Here is a 22,654-nt window from a genome sequence, read left to right as displayed (position 1 = left end):
GATCTTGATTGGTACATGAAACCGGGCTTCTTTTCATGCTTGTATTTTTATTTAAAATGAAGCTAAAAAAGGAAGGGCAAGCCAATTCTGAAATCTGATCGGAACCAGTCAGAATTAAGCACTGACTGGGTCATGCCCAAAGCAAACAACCACTTGGTTCCTTACCGGGAAAGAATATTATATGATGTGCTTATAAGCATGCTTTGTTAAATATTCCAAACATCCCAAAGAAAACTGAGGAAGCAGTATATTTCAGGGTTAGGTGCAAACTCCATCATAAATTAATGTGCTTCGAGGGTAGTAGACCTGTTACAAACACTAGGTGTAGTTTCTGCAGTGGTACATTTTCAGGACTGTTGGTATGGTGCTTTGGAGTTTAAGATGCTTGGAGGCTCACAGCCATAGAGTAAGTCTTGTTCTGCCTTTGGGTTCAAAGTTGGCCAACTCCAGGCTGTGACACAAGACTGCTCCAGGTCACCAAAAGGAGCTCTGAATAACCCACGTTAACTCATAAAGCGAATGGGAAAAGAGACCTTCCTCTTCTTGGAGCCAGCAACAGGCATCTTCTAGGGGAGATCTTGAGCGGTGCTGGTTGTTCTAGTACTGAAACCTTTTGAAGGTGCAGATGAGAAGGAACATGTAGCTGGCAGCAGCTCTGCTGTTTCTAGACTTCCCTCCTACCCAGGGTCATTTCAGGCAGCGCACGAGATGCTTTGAGGGATAGGAGAGTGACGGAAATAGACTGGGCTCGATGAGGATATAATCCTCCTGCTCCTTGTCTGTGCACTCCTTCCGCCTTTTTAAGCCGTCCTCCAAAGCCATCCACGGTAGCCCAGAGATAAGCTTCTGGAATTCTGTTATTGATTTCATTTATTGATCACTTCCCCCGTGAAGCACCCCAAAGTGATGTACAATATAACAGCATATATGAAGCAGTTTATATACAGCTAAAACAACTGCACAGATAAAACATTCCTTTGAAAAACAATCAGAAATAGAGAAACAGTTTAGAGCAGCAAACAGTGCCCACATGAATGGAATCAGTTCAAATCCCAGTTCCAATTGGGGGAAAGATTTCAGAAGGCTTGTGGAAAGAGGAATCTCTTTCGCAGGCACCAAAAAGATGACAGCGAAGATGCTTGTTTGATGTGCAGTGGGAGGGAGTTCCACAGGGTAGGTGCCACTACACTAAAGGCCTGATTCTAACATCAGGGAAAACAGAGCTCCTGGTAGGATGGTTTATGCAGGATTCCCTCTCCTGCAGAGTGCGCTGATCTGTTGGGTATGTAGGGGATAAAGCAGTGTATTATAAATATAACACAAGAAAGGATAAAACTCACGTGGAGATTTCCGTGTCTCTCTAGTTCCTGAACACTTTGGACGCAAGAGAGATATATTTGGAAGTCATGCAGCACCTTCCAGATTTTCAAATGATCTCAGCATCTTCCTTACAGGTAAAGAGTGTTCTCATCTTGACTGCATTTGGGTGTCATGCTGAGCCTTGGTTCAGAACAGGAGAAAGGAAACCATAGTCCTCCAAATATAGCTGCAAGAGACTGGTAACTCGCAACTGCTGCCTCCCACATTGTTTTTGCTGCATTAGCAGCACCAAAGTGACCTCTCCGGGGCATAAGCGTGGCAGTGGGTGTGGAGGTGCTGGGCTGTCCAGAGTACAAGACACACACACAAACACACACACTCTGGCCTCACTGATGTGGTCCAAAAGAAAGCAGAGCAATATGTTTGGCACCAGCTTGGCTGCAGGAGCTGTGCAAGGTGCCATCCAAACATATTAGGGACTACACTCTGGATTTGTGTAGGGTTTACTCCTCAGCCTTTTCTTCTGCCAAATATGTCCCACAAGGCACAGTGTTTGTTTGTTTGTTTGTGTGTGTGTGTGTGTGTGTGTGTGTACATATATATTATATTTTAGTTTCTGATTTCACCACAATCTTGCCATGAGTGTCTTCTGGGATATAACACAGAGTTCTTTAGCAAAACGTCAGTGTTGTTTTGCACCATCCCAAGTACAGTCGTACCTCGTAAGTCGGAACGCCTTGTGAGACGAACGTTTTGGCTCCCGAACGCTGCAAACCCAGAAGTGATTGTCCCAGTTTGCAAACGTTCTTTGGAACCCGAACATCCGTTGCGGCTTCCGCAGCTTCTGATTGGCTACAGGAAGCTCCGGCAGCCAATTGGAAGCCATGGCTTGGTTCCTGGACATTTTGGAAGTCTGTTTGACTTCCGGAACGGATTCCGTTCCGAGGTACAACTGTATTCTGAAGTTCAGCAACTTGAATTGGGGCAAAATCAAAGAATCCATTTGATCCCTCTCTCTTTTCTTGCTTGATTTTGACTAAAATCTGCAGTTCTATAGAGCTTTGAGCAAGCCAGTTTCTTATTCTTCTAACAGATGGATGGATTTGTCTTTACCTCTTAATTTCTTTTTCTCCTCCCTTTTTAAGGATCACCTTGCCCATCACCGATGGCTGATCTTCTTTCAGTTTGGTGAGACTGGCAAGTCAGATGACCATAACCTTAAAAAACTAAGTTACCTCCTTAAAGCAGAAAATATTCAGGTGAGATAAGGAGAACCTGTAAAATGGATGGACATGGGTGGGGTGGAGCAGGGGACTTGCCTCAAAAGAATATTATTAGGCTCAATATCTTCCCCCCAACCTGCAGAGCTACATAGTCTCCTTTCACTTGAGACCTCATCCTTCTGGCTAGGCCATTGTTGGGACACTTGTGGCATTACAGATGTTGGAATGCAGATGTTGGAATACAACAGTGCTGGCTGGTGCTGATGGGAGTCTGGAGTCCAGCAACCTCTGGAGGGCCACAAATATCACATCACTGACCTAACCCACGTTGCTATATTTTTGTTTCAATGGGAAAAAATAGACAGACTTAATAGCATTCATGAACCCCTTAAATGCAATGCAAGAAGTGTGTATTTGTGATATTTAATGGATAAATTATCCTAGGGTTGTAACAAACAAATGGCTTTTCATTTCACAGGTTGGCAAGTTTGACTGCCTTTCTGCCCCAAACGTTTGTAATGATCTGTACGTTTATCAGCCGTGCATCGTAGTCTTTAAAGGAAGGGGAATAAACGACTATGAAATTCACCACGGTAAGCGACTCTTGCGTAGAAAAGTTACAGGATGTAACAATATTCTGGTGCCTGTAAATGCATCTTCCTTAGGGAGTTGCTACAAGTTTCAAACATCTGCATCTAAGTCGCATACACACACATGAAAAGCAGTACCAGGTGGCTGTGTAAGCAGAGGAATGGGAGCGGGGGGCTGACCCCCCCCCACACACATACCAGTCATTTTTAAACTCCCAAGCACTCCTTCTTCCCAACCCTTCCCCCCCACCAAAACAGCTTGGAAAGTGACATTTTGAGGCAGGGAAACCACTCAAAATCCTAGCTTCCCAAGGCTCCCTTTATTTTATTTTAGGAATGGAGAGTTTGTTATGTAATGTCTGCCCCTTAGATACGCTTTTAGTCTGAAGGATGCTTGCTTACACAGTGGAACCTCAGTTACCAAACACCTCCGTTATTGTACTGTTCGGCCTCTGAAGGCCAAAAACCCGGAAGTAAATGCTTCCGTTTTTGAACATTTTTCGGAACCCAAATGTGTGACGCGGTTTCTGCTGAGTGCAAGAAGCTCTTGCAACCAATGGCTAGCCGCGCCTCAGTTTTCGAACATTTTGGAAGGTGAACGGGCTTCCGGAATGGATTTCGTTCGCAAACCGATGTACCACTGTACAACTCTGATCAATTTCAAACAAATTACCTTGCTTTGCCCTGTGGGAGTTTTGCTCTTTCATTTTTCCAGAGCTAGAATTTTGGTTGGGGTTTTTGGCCAGTTATTTTTATTGGTTTTCCATAGTTCAAAACAAAACAAAACAAATTATGACCAAATTGATACAAATTAATACAAATGTTATATAAGTTTCAAAGCTGACTTCCCGCCCCCGATGTTTCCTTTATTTTCCTCCCACTTTGCTGCTAGAATTTTGATACTTGCTAGCTTCACGTTTTTAACATTGCTTTGTGATTTGTAGTCTGTTTTTATACACTGCTTGGGTGTTCTTTAAATGCAGAGTGGCTCATGAATTCGTAAAGAAATAAATCCTCCTCTGCCTTTCACAAAGAGTGCTGACTTCTATTGTGATCATCCTTGTGAATTTCTGAAGTATGAGTGATTAATATCTGACATGGCTGACTGCCACTTAAACATACCAAGCCTCATTTGGGAGGGGAAGGATCTTGTAAAACTCAGTCAGCCCTTTGGGTTGAATCCCAGCAAAGTCATCCTACTGAAATCTGTGGTGAGTTCAATGGGTCTAAGTCCAAGGATGACTTAGTTGGATGCAGCAACCCTATTGCCTATTAAACTGGACTGAAAAATAAATACATTTTTTGGTTCTTTCCCTCCCCTTATTTTCCATTCTACTTTAGCAAATAATAGGGAGCCAATCCTCACGAATGCTTTGTTTTCTTTTTCTTTTGAAGGAAAGAAGATTCTGTACGACATAGTGGCTTTTGCCAAGGAAAGCGTGAATTCCCATGTCGTCACTCTTGGGCCTCAGAATTTTCCTGGCAAGGAGAAGGAACCATGGCTTGTTGACTTCTTTGCACCTGTAACTATTGCAGCACCTCGTTCTCCCATAGAGATGTAGGCTGTGTTGCATCCAAAACTATTTGGCTGTGAATGGAACAAAAGGACTTCACCTTCCTTCTTTCCTTGCCTTGCAATCTCCAGTGCACCTTCAGAATTTGTTCCAAAGGGTTGGGGGACGTTCTGGAGCAGATTTTTTTGGGGGGGGGGAATGGGCTGAGGGAAGAGAGACGGAGAAGTCCTGTTGCTTGAGTAGAAGTCCATCCTCACAATGTAGCAGTTCCTCCCACTGTCTTATTATAACCGTGAAAGAATTTTCAAAGCTTCTTTTTCTTTGGCGATCACTCGTAGCCGAGTGAGATTGTCTTCCATGAACATGGCCTTAACAGTGAGTCTGTAAGTGACTGTGGAGGCCAATTCTGGATCCACACGTCCTTCCACAGTGGGGGTATAGGTTTCTGGGAGGGAGTTGATAATGGTGAGGGTTTGCCAAGCATGCCTTCCTCTTAGCACATTTCTCCCTTGCGTCCTGAGTTTGAGCATCTTCAAAGTCCATGACGCCTTTGGTAAAGGCTGCTCTCCAATTGGAGTGCCTGCAGGCCAGTGTTTCCCAGTTGCCTGTGTTTATACTGTACTACATTTTTTAAAGATTTGCCTTGAGAGAGTCTTTAAACCTCTCTTGTTGACCACCAACATTACGCTTTCCACTTCTAAGTTTGGAATAGAGTAGTTGCTTTGGTAGACGATAATCAGGCATCTGGACAACATGACCAGTCCAATTCTAGGCTGGCATGTAGAAATTTCATTCCACAGTTTTTTGCAACAGCAGTGTTTCCGGCTTTAACCTGGTTAGCAGAGGGCACTTAGAATTGGAGGAGGAAGGGATACAATGGAAGACATCACCAACCATAGAACCATAGAATTGTAGAGTTGGAGTGAGGGTCATCTAGTCCAAAAAACCCCACCTGTATTGCGGGACTCTCAACTAAAGCATCCATGATGCATGGCCATCCAACCTCTGCTTAAAAAACTCCAAGGAAGGAGAGTCCACAACAGACAGTGGAGTCTGTTCCCCTGTTGGAACAGCTTTTGCCATCAGAAAGTTCTTCCTAATCTTTTGTTGGAATCTCCTTTCTTGTAACTTGAAGCAATTGATTTGGCTCCTCCAGTCCGGACATGAGAAAACAAGCCCTCTCCCTCTTGAAAGCCCTTTAAATATTTGAAGATGGCTATCATCAGCGCCTTGCTGCAAGACCATGTGTCCTGTATCTAAGGCATCCCCAAGAGCTACCTGTTCCATCTCTTTAGAAAAACTCAATGGAAAGAGCTCACAACCTCTTTGGGAAATTCCAAACTGCTCACGTAATTAGGAAGGCCACGTTGGCATTTACCCTACATCTGTCTGCAGCATAAGCTTGTGAACAGTTGTCATTCATCATATCATTTTAGTCAGAAAATGGTTTATCATTTGTTATGGGGAGAAGATAATATATAGCTCTCCTACCAGGGTTGTGGGGAGAATCTTGGAAGTGCAGAAACCACCCAGCCCCCCAATCTGCTGGGCTCACACCGGCAAGGCAGAAGGTGGGCTGTTGGTGTTTCTCCATGGGGTTTTCATCTTCTTTTGTGGGCTGATGTGTTTCCCACCCAAACTTTTCCTCCTATTGGTCCCAGTAGGAAGGGAAATCACTATGTCATCTCCAGGGCTGGTATACTTCCCCTTACCCCTGTTTTTGGATCCAGCCCCTAGCACACACCCCTTTTGACAATACCACTGTCAGATCACCAGCTGAGTGGCAAGGGATTGGAGGTGTCTGCCCTCACAGTGGGGGAAATTAGCAAGGGCAAACCCCTTTTGGTGCTTCCTTCTCTGGGGATGAAGAGATAGATCCCAGGACACCCTTCTGGGAACCACAGGAAATGTTCTATCAGTGTCTAATATCTGAGAGTAAGAAATAATTTACTGTATTTGGTGAGAAATTTATATTTGGTGGTTGTTGTTTTTCCTCTCTCTCTCTTCAGTGGTGCCCCCCTTGTCGAGCTTTGCTGCCGGAACTGAGGAAAGCATCAAAGCAACTCTATGGTCAACTGAAATTTGGCACACTAGACTGTACAGTTCATGAAGGGATTTGCAACATGGTAAACTGCAAATTTAAATATTTCCCCCACATAAACATAGCTTTGTTTTGAAAAGTGATAGCCCAAATGTTTTGCAGTCAAAGTGATGAAAATTAATTGGACCGCAATTCATACAAAATCCCCACTGTGTGCGCCGGCTTATGGCACCTGTAAGTCATGTTAACTTTTTTTGTAAGCCTCTTTAACTCCTGCATACTTTTCAGCTCTCACAGAAATGAAACTCCATGAACTTGGGAGTCTTGCAAATAAAAGTTCATAGAATAGGAAGAAGGCATGGAATTTGATCTGACTTAGAAGACTGGCATGACACTGTTTAAAGAGACACAAAAAGAACTAGATTTTCAGATACCATTGTATGGAAAGCCTACCAGAAACCTGACTTATTTTTAAAGTAAAGCCCTGAGTTTTGAGATCTAAAAAGCTGAGAGGATTCCTTCCTTGCATCATATTATATTTCACCTCTTTATACCTATAAAAAAATGAGTGCAAGGCACTTTAGAAGAATTAAAAACTATAGGATGCTATATTTGCTCGGATCAGAATAATTGAAATTAATGGGCCTAAAATTAGTCCTGCCTATTAATTTCAGTGGACCTACTCTGAGTATGACTAACATTAGATACAGCCCATTATCACTGTATTACAGGAAACAGAAATCTGTACAACTTTTAACTTAAAAACACTAGCCAGCATTCCTCTCATTGTTATGCTGCACAGGCCTTCTCTATACCGCAGAGGTTTGTGGGGGGGGGGGTTGCAATTATTGGAGCAGTGACGTAGCATGGGGGTGCAGGGGGGGCCGGCCACACCGGGCGCAACATCTGGGAGTTAGGGTTAGGGGGCGCAAATCCACGGGTTAGGGGGCGCAAATTACTTGCCTTGCCCCCGGTGCTGACAACCCACACTACGCCACTGTATTGGAGTAACGGAGGTTTCCTTTGAAGGGCAGATCCACACGATACATTTAAAGCGCATTGAACACACATGGCTTCCATCAAAAAATCCTGTGAACTGTAGTTTGTTAAGGGAGCTGTGTATTGGAGATATGGTTCTCAAAATTCTTTCCAGCGGGTGGGAAGTCATGATAGCCTGAAATGTGCCTTGGATGTGCTTTGTATGTAGGCTATGGATCTGCCCTCAGGTTTCAGCCCTGAGAACTTCACCTGCCCAGGTACTGAATGAAAAGGCAGAAATCAGTTGAGGCTTAAAAGGGGGATCTCTCCCTATGATTTCTGAAGATGTTTTCATCTTGATCTTTCGCAGCACAACATTAGAGCTTACCCAACAACGGTGGTATTCAACCAGTCTCACACTCACGAATATGAGGGGCATCACTCTTCTGAGCAGATCCTGGAGTTTATTGAGGTAATTGTTGAATTTTGTGAATTTTCTGTTGCTTCACTAAAAGTTGTCTTTTGGTGTTTGAGTTCCTGAATGGAAGGTTGAAGGAAACCTACCATACTGACCATAGCGGATAGCTCGAAGAAGGTTTCAACCCTGTATGTGGCAGCTGTGAAAAAGAGACCCAGTGTGGTGTAGTGGTTAAGAGCGGTGGACTCGTAATCTGGTGAACTGGGTTCGCGTCCCTGCTCCTCCACATGCAGCTGCTGGGTGACCTTGGGCCAGTCACACTTCTCTGAAGTCTCTCAGCCTCACTCACCTCACAGAGTGTTTTTTGTGGAGGAGGAAGGGAAAGGAGAATGTTAGCCGCTTTGAGACTCCTTTGGGTAGTGATAATGCAGAATATCAAATCCAAACTCTTCTTCTTCTTCAAATTACATGCTAGGGAACATCAGGAAAGGAATTGGAAAGAAAACTTTGGAATACTATGTACAGTTCTGGCCGCTTTACTTCAGAAAGGATAGTGTAGAGTTGAAAAAGGTTCTTTCCAGAAGCTGGGTCACGTAACCTCAGTCAACTTGTTCATATCCCATGAATTTGTAAGCCATTCTTGGTATCTGATTTGTTTTCCCAGTGCTTGCCTTCAGCCAGGGGTGGGGAGCCTTTTTTCCCCTGTCCAAGAGCTTTGGGAAGGGTACATGCCGGTGATGGACAGGGTCAAAAAGTAGTTGGAGCTGAAGCCAAAAGTGGAGTTCTTCATCAGCAGGTCGAACGCTGGGGTTCAACAATTTAAAATTCTCAACTCAGTTAAAACAGATGGCAGTTACAGAAATACGGCAATTGTGTGTGTGTGCGCGTACTATAAACTAATTGCAAATGACTTTACACAACTTGAGCTGTTCCTTCTATAAATTCTGAGAGCAGACGAAGTGAGCCTTCCTCCTTTCTGTGTCTTAGGATCTCATGAACCCGTCAGTAGTTTCTCTCACACCCGAGACCTTCAGTGAGTTGGTGAAGAAAAAGAAGGCTAACGAAATCTGGATGGTTGATTTCTATGCTCCGTGGTGTGGTCCTTGCCAAGCCTTAATGCCTGAATGGAAGAGGATGGCCAGGGTAAAACCAAGCAATCAGTTCTTTTCAGTGCCCAGTGTCAATCATGCTCATCTGATCACTAAATGCTTAGTTCCTTGTTCATTTTCATTTTGAGATATTGAGACACACATACCCCTAGCATGCATACCAATTATCAGTACAGGATGTTTATTTTAAAAGTGGAGGGGTCTTTTATTTCACCAAGTTTTGCAGATTTAATTGAATAATTGTTTCTCTGTTTCAGTTGCTGAATGGACTGGTTTCAGTTGGTAGCGTGGACTGCCAAAAATATTTCTCCCTTTGTCATCAAGAAAACATTCAAGGTTATCCTGAAATAAGACTTTTCCCGCAAAAGTCAGCGTCATCTTATCAGTACTAGTGAGTAATGCAAGTTGCTTAGATTTGTTCTTAAATACTTACTGAAAACCATGCGTATTATGTGACTTACTAGTGCTATGGATCTGATAATCAGACTAGACTAAATCAGGAGTTCCCTCAGTGGCACAATCTGACAATTAAATATCATTCTCCCCCCTCCCCTTTTTAAGGTTTAATCTATTAGAAAGTACAAGTTATAACCTAGAGAGGTGTATTTTTTATTATCATAAGGTGTTCTTTACTCATTTATTTAAAATTGTCTTTTTACTCACCTGATTTTTTTTATTTATAGCCAGAATTGTTAAATTTTCAATTACATTTAATAATTTACCATTACATTTTACCCGAGAACGTTATTGATACAAATATTAGATTTCTTCCAAAAGCATGTATGAATTAATATTGTCTTGCATTCCAGTTATTCCAATAAGCAACAGAAGTATCGCCACCCTTTCTAGCTTGCCTGACGCTAAGGATACTTGTTCATCTGACCCTTAAAGCAATATCCCAAATTCATATAACCCACATTTTTAACGTAGATGTTTCCAAGTATTTCCAGTTCCACACTATAATCATGTAGGCTGCAGTTAAAAGATGGGTAACCATTTCTTGATCTCCTGGGGCAATTGCGTCTTCAGTTTACCCAAATAATATATGTGTTTAGGAGTATTTAGACCCACCCCTTATTAACTGTAGTTCTCTATACAGTGGTGCCCCGCAACACGAACGCCTCGCAAGACGGAAAACCCGCTAGACGAAAGGGTTTTCCGTTTTGGAGGCGCTTCGCAAAACGAATTTCCCTATGGGCTTGCTTTGCAAGACGAAAATGTCTTGCGAGTTCCTGCTGGGTTTTTTCCCCCTTTTCCCCCCTTTTCCTAAGCCGCTTATCAGCTGATCCGCTGATAAACCGCTTAACAGCTGATCGCTAAAAGCCGCTAAACCGCTAATAGCGCTAATCCGCTAAGCTGTCAATGGGCGAGGCACCACTGTACAGTCATACCATGGAAGTCGAACAGAAACTGTTCTGGAAGTCCGTTCGACTTCCAAAATGTTCAGAAACCAAAGTGTGGCTTCTGATTGGCTGCAGGAAGCTCCTACAGCCAGTTGGAAGCCACGGAAGCCCCATTGGATGTTCTGGTTCCAAAGAACGTTCGCAAACCAGAACAATCACCTCTGGGTTTGTGGCGTTCGGGAGCAAAAACGTCTGAATACCAAGGCATTCAGGGTTCCAAGGTACGACTGTATAGTCAGTGGGCTCATTTGATAATTGATATCCTATCATCTTTATTTCTTCTAATATTGGTCTGTCACCCAGCAGGGTTTTGGGTGTTTTAAAGCTGTTTCGTTTTTGTTACAGTATGTCATTTCCTGCCAATGGAATTATTCCTCTGAAGGAAAGCACGCGTGAAATTTCATGCCAAATTTGAAATGGAATTCATTGTTGTGCTATGACATATCTTCCACCTGAGCAAGCATTTCACCTTGCCAGATAGCAGGATCTCCCCTCCTCTTCCTCCTCCGCCTATGCGCTGTCCTGGGGGTTCCCCTGACCCCTGACCCAGAGTCTATTTTGGGGGGGGTTACGTGGGGTGGGAAATGGCATCGTGCAAGTGGAAGTCCTTGTGCGGGGCTTCCCCTGGCAGTGCCCATGAGTTGAATCCTGCCCCGTGTGGGGGAAATCTGTTGGCTGAAATAGAGAATCCAGTGCCCAGCTAAATATCATGATCTTTGGGTGGGCGCTGTGTGAACCCAGTGAACAGAAAGTGCACTACAGAGGTGTTGCCTCTTTCTGCCCATTTTGATTTATTTTTATTTTTATACTTCTGTTTTTAACAGTAGCTACAACGGCTGGAACAGAGATGCACATTCGCTGAGAAGATGGGCGCTAGGGTGAGTGCTTGCCTCAAAACATTATTCACAGTGTACTTTTTCCAGGGGGGTGGGACTGACTCACATAGAATAATCAATGGAGGGGGCTGTAGGGCCATGCAGGTGAGCCCCACCATCGCCATCCCCGCCATCTATGCTGTTGCACTGACTGCCTCACTTTCGGATTGTATTGAAGGCTGTATGCATGAAGCCCGCCCCCCCCCCAAATGCTCTTCAGACCTTTGCAGTCCTATTTTTGGACACCAGGGGAGAACCTATTCAATAGGTCTTCCTCCACTCAGGTGTTGATGCCAACAGTGAATAGAAGGCACAAACAGGACCTTTCCTGGTGACAGGCCGCTAGTTTTGGGAGGAGTAGTTTGTGTGACTCTGAAATCCCAAGTCCCTTGTTTTCTTTTTCCCTTTTCAAAGGTATTTACCTCGGGTGTCTCTGGATCTGACACCTCAGAGCTTCACTGACAAAGTTCTGAATGGGAAAGAGCATTGGGTCGTCGACTTCTACGCTCCCTGGTGTGGCCCTTGCCAAAATTTTGCTCCGGAATTTGAGATCCTAGCTAAGGTAAATGGCCTGATTTCCCTGCAGTGGCAAGTCACTGTCGGTTCAGTGCTCTCCTTTTCCTCCCGAGCTATTTTCGATGAATTGCAGCCATGGTGGCCCCTGCACACATGCCTAGGGTTGCCATATTCCCCAAAGTGAAAATCTGGGGAAAGTTGTTGAGCGTTTTTCTTCCGCTTGGATTAATATTAGTATTTTCTGAATGATTCGCCAAAAATCTGCCCAGACACAAAATGGCTGCCTGATTCCTGGACGTATCTGGGAAAACTCGGTTGTATGGCAGCCCTACACATGCCCAGTAAGGCCTTCTGTGTCACCTGAAGGGTTTTCTCCCTCCACTGAAATTAAGCCTTGAGAGGAACATTCTACTGTAGCCCATAGAAGAAGTTGTGTGTGCTTGGTTGTGGCCTTTGGTGCCCAGAACCAGCTTGTGCACGGGTTCATGGGTCTCAAAACCTTGACAGCCCCTGCCTTGTGGATTTCACATCCACTTATTCAGAACATCTCACTAGTGAAACTAGTTGCCAGTCGTGGAAGCAGATGTGGGTGGGGACCCTCTTTTTTTACCAATAGGTTTTAACTCCTGTCTCCTCCTCCTCAATTTTTAAGGCTGTTAAAGGGAAAGTGAAAGCTGGGAAAGTTGACTGCCAGGCTTACGCGCAGACGTGTCAATCTGCTGGCATCAGAGCCTATCCAACAGTGAAGTTTTATCCTTACCAAGGAGCAAAGGTAAAGGCACAGAAATCTCCATCGTGTCAACTGTGAGACGGGGAGGGGTGCAGTTATGTCATGGAGCACATGCTATGCACGCAATAAGGGGTGTATTTGGGGAGTCATTTTGGACTCACAACTGTCCATGGAGGTGCAGGTCAATTTTGTGTCCTGGGCGACTGTCTACCAGCTCGATCTGGTACGCCAGCTGAGACCTTACCTCTGTGTTTGTTTTTGTTTCATTTTAAGAAAAATGCATTTGGGGAGCACATAGACAGCCATGATGCAAAAGCCATAGCCGAACTCCTGATGGAGAAAGTAGAGGATATTAAGAAAAAAAGGAAAAAATCTTCCAGAAACAAGGTAATTTCCCCCCACCCAAACACCCACAGTTGAATTTGACACAGATATTTTAATATCTTTCTCCTCTGGCTATTTGTGTTCGTGGGTTGCACCCAACAGTGGATTTGTTGCGATTGGTTCTGATCATGCTACGCAGGGGCACCTGATTAAAAAAAAAGTCTCCTACCCACTGTGACCCTCTGTGCCACCTCCCCAAAAGATGATCCTGAGAACTAAGGAGACTATCTGGAACAGTATGTGGGATATGGGATGAAGGGGGCAATAGGTAGGGAGGGGGAATCAGTGACTGTCAGTTGCCTCTGCCTTATCAGAATGAAAATACAAAGCTACTGTCAGAGACAACCCCTGAAATTCGGTGTGCAGCAGCTATACCACCCCTTCTCTTGCATTTGTGTTTGCTGGGACAGAAGCATTTCAAATGCTCCTAAGGATCCACTGCAATTGACAAGAGATGTTTTGATGCCGAATGACAATGTGCTGTGGTAGCCAAGTAGCTAAATTGCAATATCGGTACAGTCGTAACTCTGAAGTCAAACGGAATCCATTCCGGAAGTCCATTCAACTTCCAAAACATTTGGGTACCAAGGCGCAGCTTCCGATTGGCTCCAGGAAGCTCCTGCAGCCAATCGGAAGCCACAGAAGCCACAACGGATGTTCGAGTTCCAAAGAATGTTTGCAAACCGGAACACTCACTTCCGGGTTTGCAGTGTTCCAGAGCCAAAATGTTTGTCTCACAAGGTGTTCGAATTCTGAGGTATGACTGTATTTGGTAGCTGACTCCTCTCTTCCATGGTTGATAGTATAGTATCACCCGCAACATCTTGAGGAAAGGTGGAATCAATGTCATGGTATTGGATCCAAAGGAGTAAAACGAATTTGGAGATACCCATACTGGTGGGTTCTTTTACTTTATGGTACCACTTGTTACGGATTTAATTTGTTTCGAGGTGCCATGCGCACCCCAAAAAATCCGTAACTAGAGGCACCGCTTCTGTGCACATGTGCGGCACGATAGAGCGCTTCTGCACATGCGAGCAGCGAAACCTGGACATATACACATCCGGGTTTGCCGAAGCCATAACCTGAAAATTCCGTAACCTGGAGGTTACACAACACGTGGTACCACTGTACAAAGTTCAGACCTTATTCAAGAAAATATATTAAATATCTTGCTTATCTGGCACTGCATGGCAGTGGGGGCAAATTATTCTAATATTCCCAAGACCATCCTTTATGACAGCTTCTCCCAAGCTGGTGCTGTCTAGATTTTGTTGGGCTATGACTCTCATCCTGTACAGCTGGTGGTCAGGGATGATAGGAATTGCAGTCCAAAACTCTTGGGTTGGCGAAACCTGTTTCACGCAAACATGAAAGGAACATTTGTCCGTAGTTTACTGCATCATTTTTATCTATTTTCCTCCCTCCCTTTGCTCCTTCCCAACAATCAGGATGAACTCTGAGCCGCAGAATGAATTCAAACTGAAGCAGTGGCAATGGAAGTATTAGATCATGCCTCCGCGAAGAGGAAAAAGGAGAACATCAGGCTTCGTGGACACAGCGTTTATCTCCTCGAATGCTGCAAGAATGTTACGAAGCTTCCCAAGTGCTCATTTGGAACAGGGGAAGAGACGCTTGTTCCATGAGTGACATGCTCACTGGGAGCTTTTCTTTTCTGGTTTTGGATTTGAGACTTGATCAGTAGTGGAGGAACTGTAGCTTTTTCCCCTACCCCTTCTCCCATTCAATCCTCCCAACCTTTGTCTACAAAACAGTCTTTTCTTGCGCTGAAAAAGAACACTATAATTTCCACCTGTGGAACTGAAGACTACTCAGCAGCAGAGAAACACTAAAACAGCTCTCTCTCTCTTTTCTTCCCATGGGAAGAAAAACTGTGGTCTGAACAACTATTTTACCTCTGGTTATTGTAGTTAGTGAGCTTTATCCAGAATTCACTGGGTGTTAACATAGGAGTTGGAAGAAGTCCGTTCTTCTTAGCCCACCTACATTCTAGAATGTTCCGCATTACGTCCCGGTTTCTATGCCGCTTTTGAAGAGCGCTCAAACGGTCGTGAGCAAGCACAATCGCTTCAGTGCTTGGCAGTCAAAGGGTGGAATGGGCCATGTCTGCGTTGGCTCCCCACTTGCGGTCCGCCAGTTGCGTGTGCTAAGCTGTCATGCGCAGGTTTTGACTTTGGAAACACCCTGCAAATGCTCAGAAGAGCAATGCGCCGCTGTTTGTATTTTGTGAAGTACAGGTAACTGTAACCAGAAGGTGGCAGTGCTTGCACAAGATTGCTTGCTATGGACTGCAGCAGCTGAGAGCCGACCCAAGCAAGACTTTCTTCACTAGCCACCTCAGTGGGGTAGGAAAGCTGAAAATAACGGCAATATATGTCACACCTGGCAACCAATGCCCTTTGGTTTCAGATAGTACATGGGCAGATGAGTCTCAAAAGCCCGAGACACAAATTTTCATGGCCCTCTAGCAGCTATGGCGGCTTATTTATGAGAATTGACGTACCATGCTTTTCGGTGTTTAAGACTATGGGGTTTTTTAAATTAAAAAATCATGTTCAGAATTAGGGGTTGTCTTATAGATGGGTAGTGCATTGTGGGGCAATGGGATTGGTTGCTGCCGTGAGTTGAAGAATGTTATTGGTGGCTGCTGCAAGGGCTGATGTTGATTGGCTGTTGCTGCGGCAATTGGGCGGGTGATTTGCCGCTTTTTCCGGTAATTAAAAAAAGCTCAAAAACTCTGCCCCCCCAAAAAAAGCTCAACAACTTTTGGCAATCCTCCCCCAATAAAGCTCAATAATTTTGGGGAATCTCTCCCCCCCCCCCATTTTTTTAATTTTGAGTCCGCCAAAATAGGGGGGGTGTTATACCCGGAAAAGTACGATATTTAGCGTTAACTCTGGAAGTGTGCTCTTGATTCTGACCAAACTAAACTTCCTGATGTATATTTTGTTCTAATGGGCTTAGTTTGGACAGAATCAAATCTACACTCCCAGAGTTGACGCTCAATACTTTACTTCTGGTAAATGAGCTTTTTCCCCCCTCCAGCTTTTCTACCCCACTACCTAAGTTGATTTCAGTCGGACTCAATTCCTAGTAAACATGATTGTAAAATGCAGGCGAAGCTTCTCCCCCATCCAAGCAGATAAGACGCTGAGTTGCACCATCGCGATTTTCCACAGAATTAAAAGTACAATTTTTATTTTTATTTGAGTCACAGGAAATGTTGTTTGAGTCACTGTTGGAGGCATAAACGTAAGGAGAAACTGCTGGATGCAGTCAGAGAGCCCAGCTAGTTTAGCATCCTCTTCTCACAGTGGCCAACCAGATGATGCTCCTGCAGTTTCGAGCAACCGGCTTCATCTGTTTGGATGCCAGCCTGCTCCCAGCCCTTTGAACAGAGTTGTAAAACATAACTACTGGTTTTCTTCTTCTTCTTCTTTTCTATTTTCAGTATTCCAAGTGCCTTCTGAACATTGTTCTGCTCAGTGATGAAAGCGCCAAAGCAAATTAAAGACTGGCAGAAGTTTTCACAGTGCATTTGATGACTGTGCCTGTGAAAAGTTTGCGCCATGAAAAATGTGCTAGTCTTCTAAGTTTTCTCACTAGATTGTCCATATGAGGTTGGCGTGGGGGGAGGGCCTTGAGGCAGTCACCTTAATAAGTAACAAATACATTGGAGTGGATCTAGAATTACCTTCCTGTGATGGAGAGCCATGCAGTTCCAGGGAATGTGCCAACCCTCCAGTGCAAACCAAGGATGGGCTAGGGCGAGATACGGCAGATCCTGAGTATGCCTTCATTATATATCATCTCGAGGAGTCAACCTAATGTAACACACACACATGCCCACCAATGTTGGCGCTTGCCAATGTCTTATATTGTTTTTCTGTATTAGTACAGGGTGAGTCTTTTCAGAACATGTGTACTCTGTATCCACGGGGCATCAGGACTCGCCCTGTATCTGTACTGTACTGCCCCCAATTTTTATTTGAAAATCTCATGCTGGGAATTTGGAATAATAACCTTCCTCTCCCTAAAGACTGGGCATCTAGAATATTGTTTTGGGGTTTTTTAAAGGTGGATATTCTTTCCAACCGCTCACTTTTATGAGTGGCTACAGTTTTTTCCTGTGTGTTTATGTAAGAATTATTCTGCACCTGTGGAGAACAGGTTGTATTTTTCAACAGAAAGACACTTCCATAAACCACAATTATTTGGTGAAGCCTGCATGTTCAAGTGCCCAGAGTAATTAGCTCAGCTATGAATACATTTCTGTTACTGAATCACCAGCTGTTTCCCCCCTCCCCTCTAAAGCTAAGAACATCAGAATTATAATTTAGTAACACAGGGAGTTACTAAACCTTCTGGTTCTTCCTGTTAGCAGATACAAGAACACTGGAGTGGATAGGATCGGAACATAGTATTCCTTTTGAAAATATCACAGCTGTAGATGCTGCTGTGTCAGTTTCAACTGCAGTCTAATTACGTCTTGAACTTTTATACTACGGTAATAAATGGTTTCATCCAGTACATTGTCCTCCTCTTAAGCTTTCATGTTGTGGTTCTGGGTTCAAGACCTTTAAATTCCGTTTTCCAAATCTCTAAACAAACTCTAAACAAGCAACTAGCATCCAAAAAAAAAAAGCAAACCAATGTTAAATGATGTCTACATTAGATTCCCATTCAATATTTTCTTTTTAGTTTCCCTAGCTGAAGAGACAAGTCACTTTCAAATGGAACAGTCGTCTCTTGGGAACTGGACCCGAACCATATTCGTTTATAATAGCTCCTATAGTCAACATGGGAATGTGCAAGGAGGAGAAATAATAATAATAAATGCTGTACTGTTATGCTCAGCCAACTTCTCCAGATAAGACAACAATTATCTCGGTTGGGTTTCCTTCAAAAGGTGGTTACTGCAAGACTTTGGCATTTTGTCATATTTGAGTCTATTTACAAGCATATGGGTTAAGCATGGGGGGGTGCGGCTTAAACACACCAGCAAACCTGAATGCCATTGCTCCCATATTACATTGAGAGACAGACAGAGAGAGAGAGAGAGAGAGAGAGAGAGAGAGAGAGAGAGAGAGAGAGAGAGAGAATCATAAGTTATCCAGATCCAAAACAGATCCCTGTGGCAGCTGAAACATGAAAATAAACACAAATATTCTGCTAAGGAAGCAGAAGCAAAATGTTCTTTAAAAAGAACTGACTGAGGTGTTTGATTCTTTCTCTAGAGTTAAGATAACCAACCAAAACATTGCAATTGCTGTTGTCTTAGAAGCTCATTTCAAGACAAAGACTGTGCAGAAATCCAGGAATGAATGCAATCCTCTCCAACAGGTTTTTCCAGCCAAAGAAATCCAAGGCTTCCTTCTGTGCAAGGACAAATGCTCTCCAAAGCCAAACTCCTGGGGCAGATGTTCTAGTCAGATGTGCTGCTGAAGTCAGGCATCTGATGCATTTCCAACAAAAACAGGTACAGGAGGACAGTTTTTATTACATTTGTTCATCACGTTTTGCCTTGGTTGCAACAATGCTGTGCAAAGGCTGGTTTTGAAATGGTTTGCCAGCATCATGTGGACCACTGAAGCTTTAAGTAGCATGGTTGTGTTGACCTCCTTCACCAAAACCAGGTTTTAATTCCTTATTTAAAACCCATTAGTCACCCACATAGGGTGGGCATGTGTCCTACCTTACAGAAGGGTTGTCTGGTCAAAGTCTGGTGAGTTAGGGGCCTTGGTGTTAACACCTATTCACAGGTCTCCTCCCTTTCTTCTCCACTAGGAGATGTATTTTTGTTTCCAGAACAATAATCTTTTCTAAATAGACATCTATACATGTAAATTAGGAATATGCAAATTTCATGCAAATCTTTATCCTTGGCAATGTATCTGTAGTCACCCGAATTAGAAAGCTCTTCCTGTGATACTTTGAGGGCATAGAGGTCAGGCTTTTTGAATCCTGGCTTGTAAGTGCACCAACACTTTGAAGGAGAAAGACGCAGCATGGACAGAAATTTCTATATCACTGTATGTGACATAGGATGGCTCAAAGGTTTTGATTTGCTGCCCTGGGTCAGGTGTGTTAAAACCCTCCTTTTGCTACATAAGCATTCACCAAACCACATGGCACGTTAATGGAACAAGACTTGACTGTGAGACTTTTTCATTTTTAATGTTTTACAAATTGTTTTTTTACTTCTTGCCGTTATCGCCGCACCTACAGTGTATAGCCAACCTTTTGGGACCGGCAAAGATATTTGAAATTTTGAGGAAGCGCTGTGAGCACCGTCACAAAATGGCTGCTTCAGGGGTGTAGCGTAACACAAAATGGCTGCCACATCTTGAAAAGCAGAATATGAGGCAGGGCAACAAGATTGTGTGGAAATGCCCCCTCTACCAATTGTCCCACCAAGGTGTGGGGGAAGCATAGGGTTGCCATATTTCAAAAAGTTAAAACCAGGACTTGCCTAATATCCAGGACAAGGCACCACCTTTCAGCAGTCCTAGGGAAGCACCAATGTCAGCCACTGCCAAGCTTGGTTATGGAGAGCTGTTTGCCCCTCTCCTCTGTTTAGAGCAGAGGGAAGGGTAGGTTTGGAGTCCTGGCACCCAAATAAATGTGAGCGTGTTCCGTGTAGAAGAGACTGAGCTCTGAGATATGGAAAAGTGATCATGCATTTACTATACTGGCTATGTCTTCATATCACAGTAAGCTACAAACCACGGTTTGCTGTGTAAGATCTGTGCGTACCTGAATTCAAGGGTGCTGACCTGCCCCCCACACTGCAGGGGCACATCACATGATGCGTCACATTATATGTCTTGTAATGCGTCCCGCCCCCATGTGTCTCTGGGGTGTGCAGCGTCCCGCTGCCATGATGCCGGTGCTCATGCACCAGGTGGGGAATGGGGACATCGGGCGGGGAGGAGAAGGCGGAGTGGGGCCACAGGATTTTGGGGGAACCCAGCCCCTTTCTTGAAAAGGTTTGGGGGACTGAAGACCCCTCAGCCCCCACCACTTGGCACACCTGCCTTCATTGCCCCTCCCAACATAGGCAACAAAATTCTTGCCTTAGCATTAGACCTGAAGCAGAGATCATGGCTTTTTCCACTTCAAACCCCTACACATACAATCTGTAGCCAAGGTTGGTCCTTAGTTTACTAACCATGGTTGATTTGCTAAGCAAGTGTTCTGATTGGTTTCCTGCATGGAAACAACTACCGGTAAGGTTTAATTACCATGACAGACCAGCTGGGAAGACGGATGCCATCTGGGACATATAAATTGAATAAATCATCGTTATTATCTAGTTTTCCCATTTGGTAGGAAGTCTTTAGGATAAGCAAGGCCCGTGGTTTCTTTGATCTGATGGAAGTGTGTATCCATAACACAGAGAACCCACATTTTGTACAACCAGGGATTGCGTAATGAGATTTCTATATTTTTATCTTTGCAAGCTCTATTATTGCTGCTGTGACAGGGAATAATAAATCCTTATATCTGGAGATTATATATATATATATATATATATGCAGGTTTTGGTGTCCTCGGGTGTCTTCCCGTGTAAAAGTTGGGGTGTCTAGGCGACGTTTCGACGAGGTCTCACTCGTCATCTTCAGGCTGGTGCTTTCGGCTTCTTGTTACTGGAACAGAGCAGGATCTCAGTGTTTGAGTTCCTATAAATACTGTTGAGGGGATGTGGTGTATAGCCTCCAATGTTCTGGGCAGAGAGGAAGTTCCCAGGCTAGTGTGCCTTTTCTTCTTTTGTTCCTTAATTACTTGAGGGATATCTTGAGTGATTTCTTGAGTGATATCCTGAGTACCACTTAGGTGGGTCATTAGGTGTGGATTAGTTGCTAAAGTCTTTGTGTCTTGACCTCTTGAACTTTGTGAAGAGTTTTTCTGAGAAGATGGCTGTACTGCACTTAGTTGTGCTCTGGCTTGGCTTCGTGTATAGGGGCGAGCTGTGGTTTTGTGGCCTGTGTCAGCCAGATCTGTGTAGGGATTGCAGGGGGGTGCAGCATCCGGAGGTGCCACCATGGTTTGGCTACTGGATGGTGTCTGTAATTTATCTGTGGAGAGGGTCTGGGTTTGGGTCTGGTGTGGTTGATTGGTGATGGCGTTCTGTGTGCCTCTGGATCTGGTGTCAGTTTTTGTGGGGAGGGCTAATTTCCAGATGTCTGGCAAGCGGGATGTGTCGTCACGCTTGTTCATGTTGTGAGGGTGTTTCTCTATCTCGATGGCTTCCATGATTATTCTCTTGTGGTGATGTTCCATGTTAAAGAGCAATTTGGAATCTGCAAAATTAATTTCGTGTCCTGTTTCTTTCATGTGTTGGAAAAGAGAGGAAGTTTTTTCTTCTTTTTTGACGGCCAGACCCTCTCCACAGATAAATTACAGACACCATCCAGTAGCCAAACCATGGTGGCACCTCCGGATGCTGCACCCCCCTGCAATCCCTACACAGATCTGGCTGACACAGGCCACAAAACCACAGCTCGCCCCTATACATGAAGCCAAGCCAGAGCACAACTAAGTGCAGTACAGCCATCTTCTCAGAAAAACTCTTCACAAAGTTCAAGAGGTCAAGACACAAAGACTTTAGCAACTAATCCACACCTAATGACCCACCTAAGTGGTACTCAGGATATCACTCAAGAAATCACTCAAGATATCCCTCAAGTAATTAAGGAACAAAAGAAGAAAAGGCACACTAGCCTGGGAACTTCCTCTCTGCCCAGAACATTGGAGGCTATACACCACACCCCCTCAACAGTATTTATAGGAACTCAAACACTGAGATCCTGCTCTGTTCCAGTAACAAGAAGCCGAAAGCACCAGCCTGAAGATGACGAGTGAGACCTCGTCGAAACGTCGCCTAGACACCCCAACTTTTACACGGGAAGACACCCGAGGACACCAAAACCTGCATTCCTGTACCCGTGAAAATCTACGAAAGCATATATATATATATATATATAAAATATCTAAAAGACAGACAAGCCCTTGTCATCTACGGATGTAATCTTCAAGCATTTACTACGTAGAGAATAGCTTTCCTGAAGTTCCATAGAAGCTCATGGCACGACTCCAGAGTGAGTCATTTGCAGATATCGAAAACATTTGCAGATAGGTATAGCTGGAAGCTAAACAGGGCTACGAGGATAAAGCTCTTTGCTGTATAGAATAAAAAAGAGATTACATAAGAGTCAACCAATTCCTGAAGACTTATTAAAATACAACATTTGGCATTTAGCATGACACAGCACTGAGGAAATGTTTGCAATTTAGACAAATTCTTACTTTTTACAGACCTGAGATTAGAGACTCTTAAATTGTACTCCAAGCATAACAGAAAGCTCCGAGCACGCTGAACTTCATCAGTACAGACCTACCATTATAATGTAAACTGATATCGTCAGTGCTGTTGCAGTCAGTAAATTCTGCTCCTGCCACTTTAGATAAATTTTACCCAAATTAACATGATTTCTATGTGGTTTTAACTTACCTTTGGGAGGCCTCATAA

At 44.0% G+C, this 22,654-nt stretch overlaps 1 protein-coding gene across 1 annotated transcript in view; it reads left to right on the top strand.

The window, feature by feature from the left end:
- DNAJC10 (DnaJ heat shock protein family (Hsp40) member C10) overlaps nucleotides 1–16,701 on the top strand; it is a 29,534-nt gene extending 12,833 nt beyond the window's left edge. Inside the window, exons 11-23 of the mRNA XM_081917425.1 lie at nucleotides 1,365–1,454; nucleotides 2,466–2,579; nucleotides 3,022–3,136; nucleotides 4,529–4,656; nucleotides 6,657–6,773; nucleotides 8,037–8,138; nucleotides 9,072–9,227; nucleotides 9,451–9,584; nucleotides 11,421–11,474; nucleotides 11,886–12,033; nucleotides 12,640–12,759; nucleotides 12,991–13,104; nucleotides 14,553–16,701. Coding sequence (XP_081773551.1) covers nucleotides 1,365–1,454; nucleotides 2,466–2,579; nucleotides 3,022–3,136; nucleotides 4,529–4,656; nucleotides 6,657–6,773; nucleotides 8,037–8,138; nucleotides 9,072–9,227; nucleotides 9,451–9,584; nucleotides 11,421–11,474; nucleotides 11,886–12,033; nucleotides 12,640–12,759; nucleotides 12,991–13,104; nucleotides 14,553–14,564 — 1,404 coding nt within the window. The 3' untranslated portion in view covers nucleotides 14,565–16,701. The remainder of the gene's footprint in view (nucleotides 1–1,364; nucleotides 1,455–2,465; nucleotides 2,580–3,021; nucleotides 3,137–4,528; nucleotides 4,657–6,656; nucleotides 6,774–8,036; nucleotides 8,139–9,071; nucleotides 9,228–9,450; nucleotides 9,585–11,420; nucleotides 11,475–11,885; nucleotides 12,034–12,639; nucleotides 12,760–12,990; nucleotides 13,105–14,552) is intronic.
- The last annotated feature ends 5,953 nt before the right edge of the window (nucleotides 16,702–22,654 follow it).

The sequence above is a fragment of the Podarcis melisellensis genome (assembly GCF_964234715.1).
Source record: "Podarcis melisellensis genome assembly, chromosome: 1".
Classification (NCBI taxonomy): domain Eukaryota; kingdom Metazoa; phylum Chordata; class Lepidosauria; order Squamata; family Lacertidae; genus Podarcis; species Podarcis melisellensis.
The sequence above is the reverse complement of the archived record's forward strand: the minus strand, read 5'-3'. Positions and strand labels throughout refer to the sequence as shown.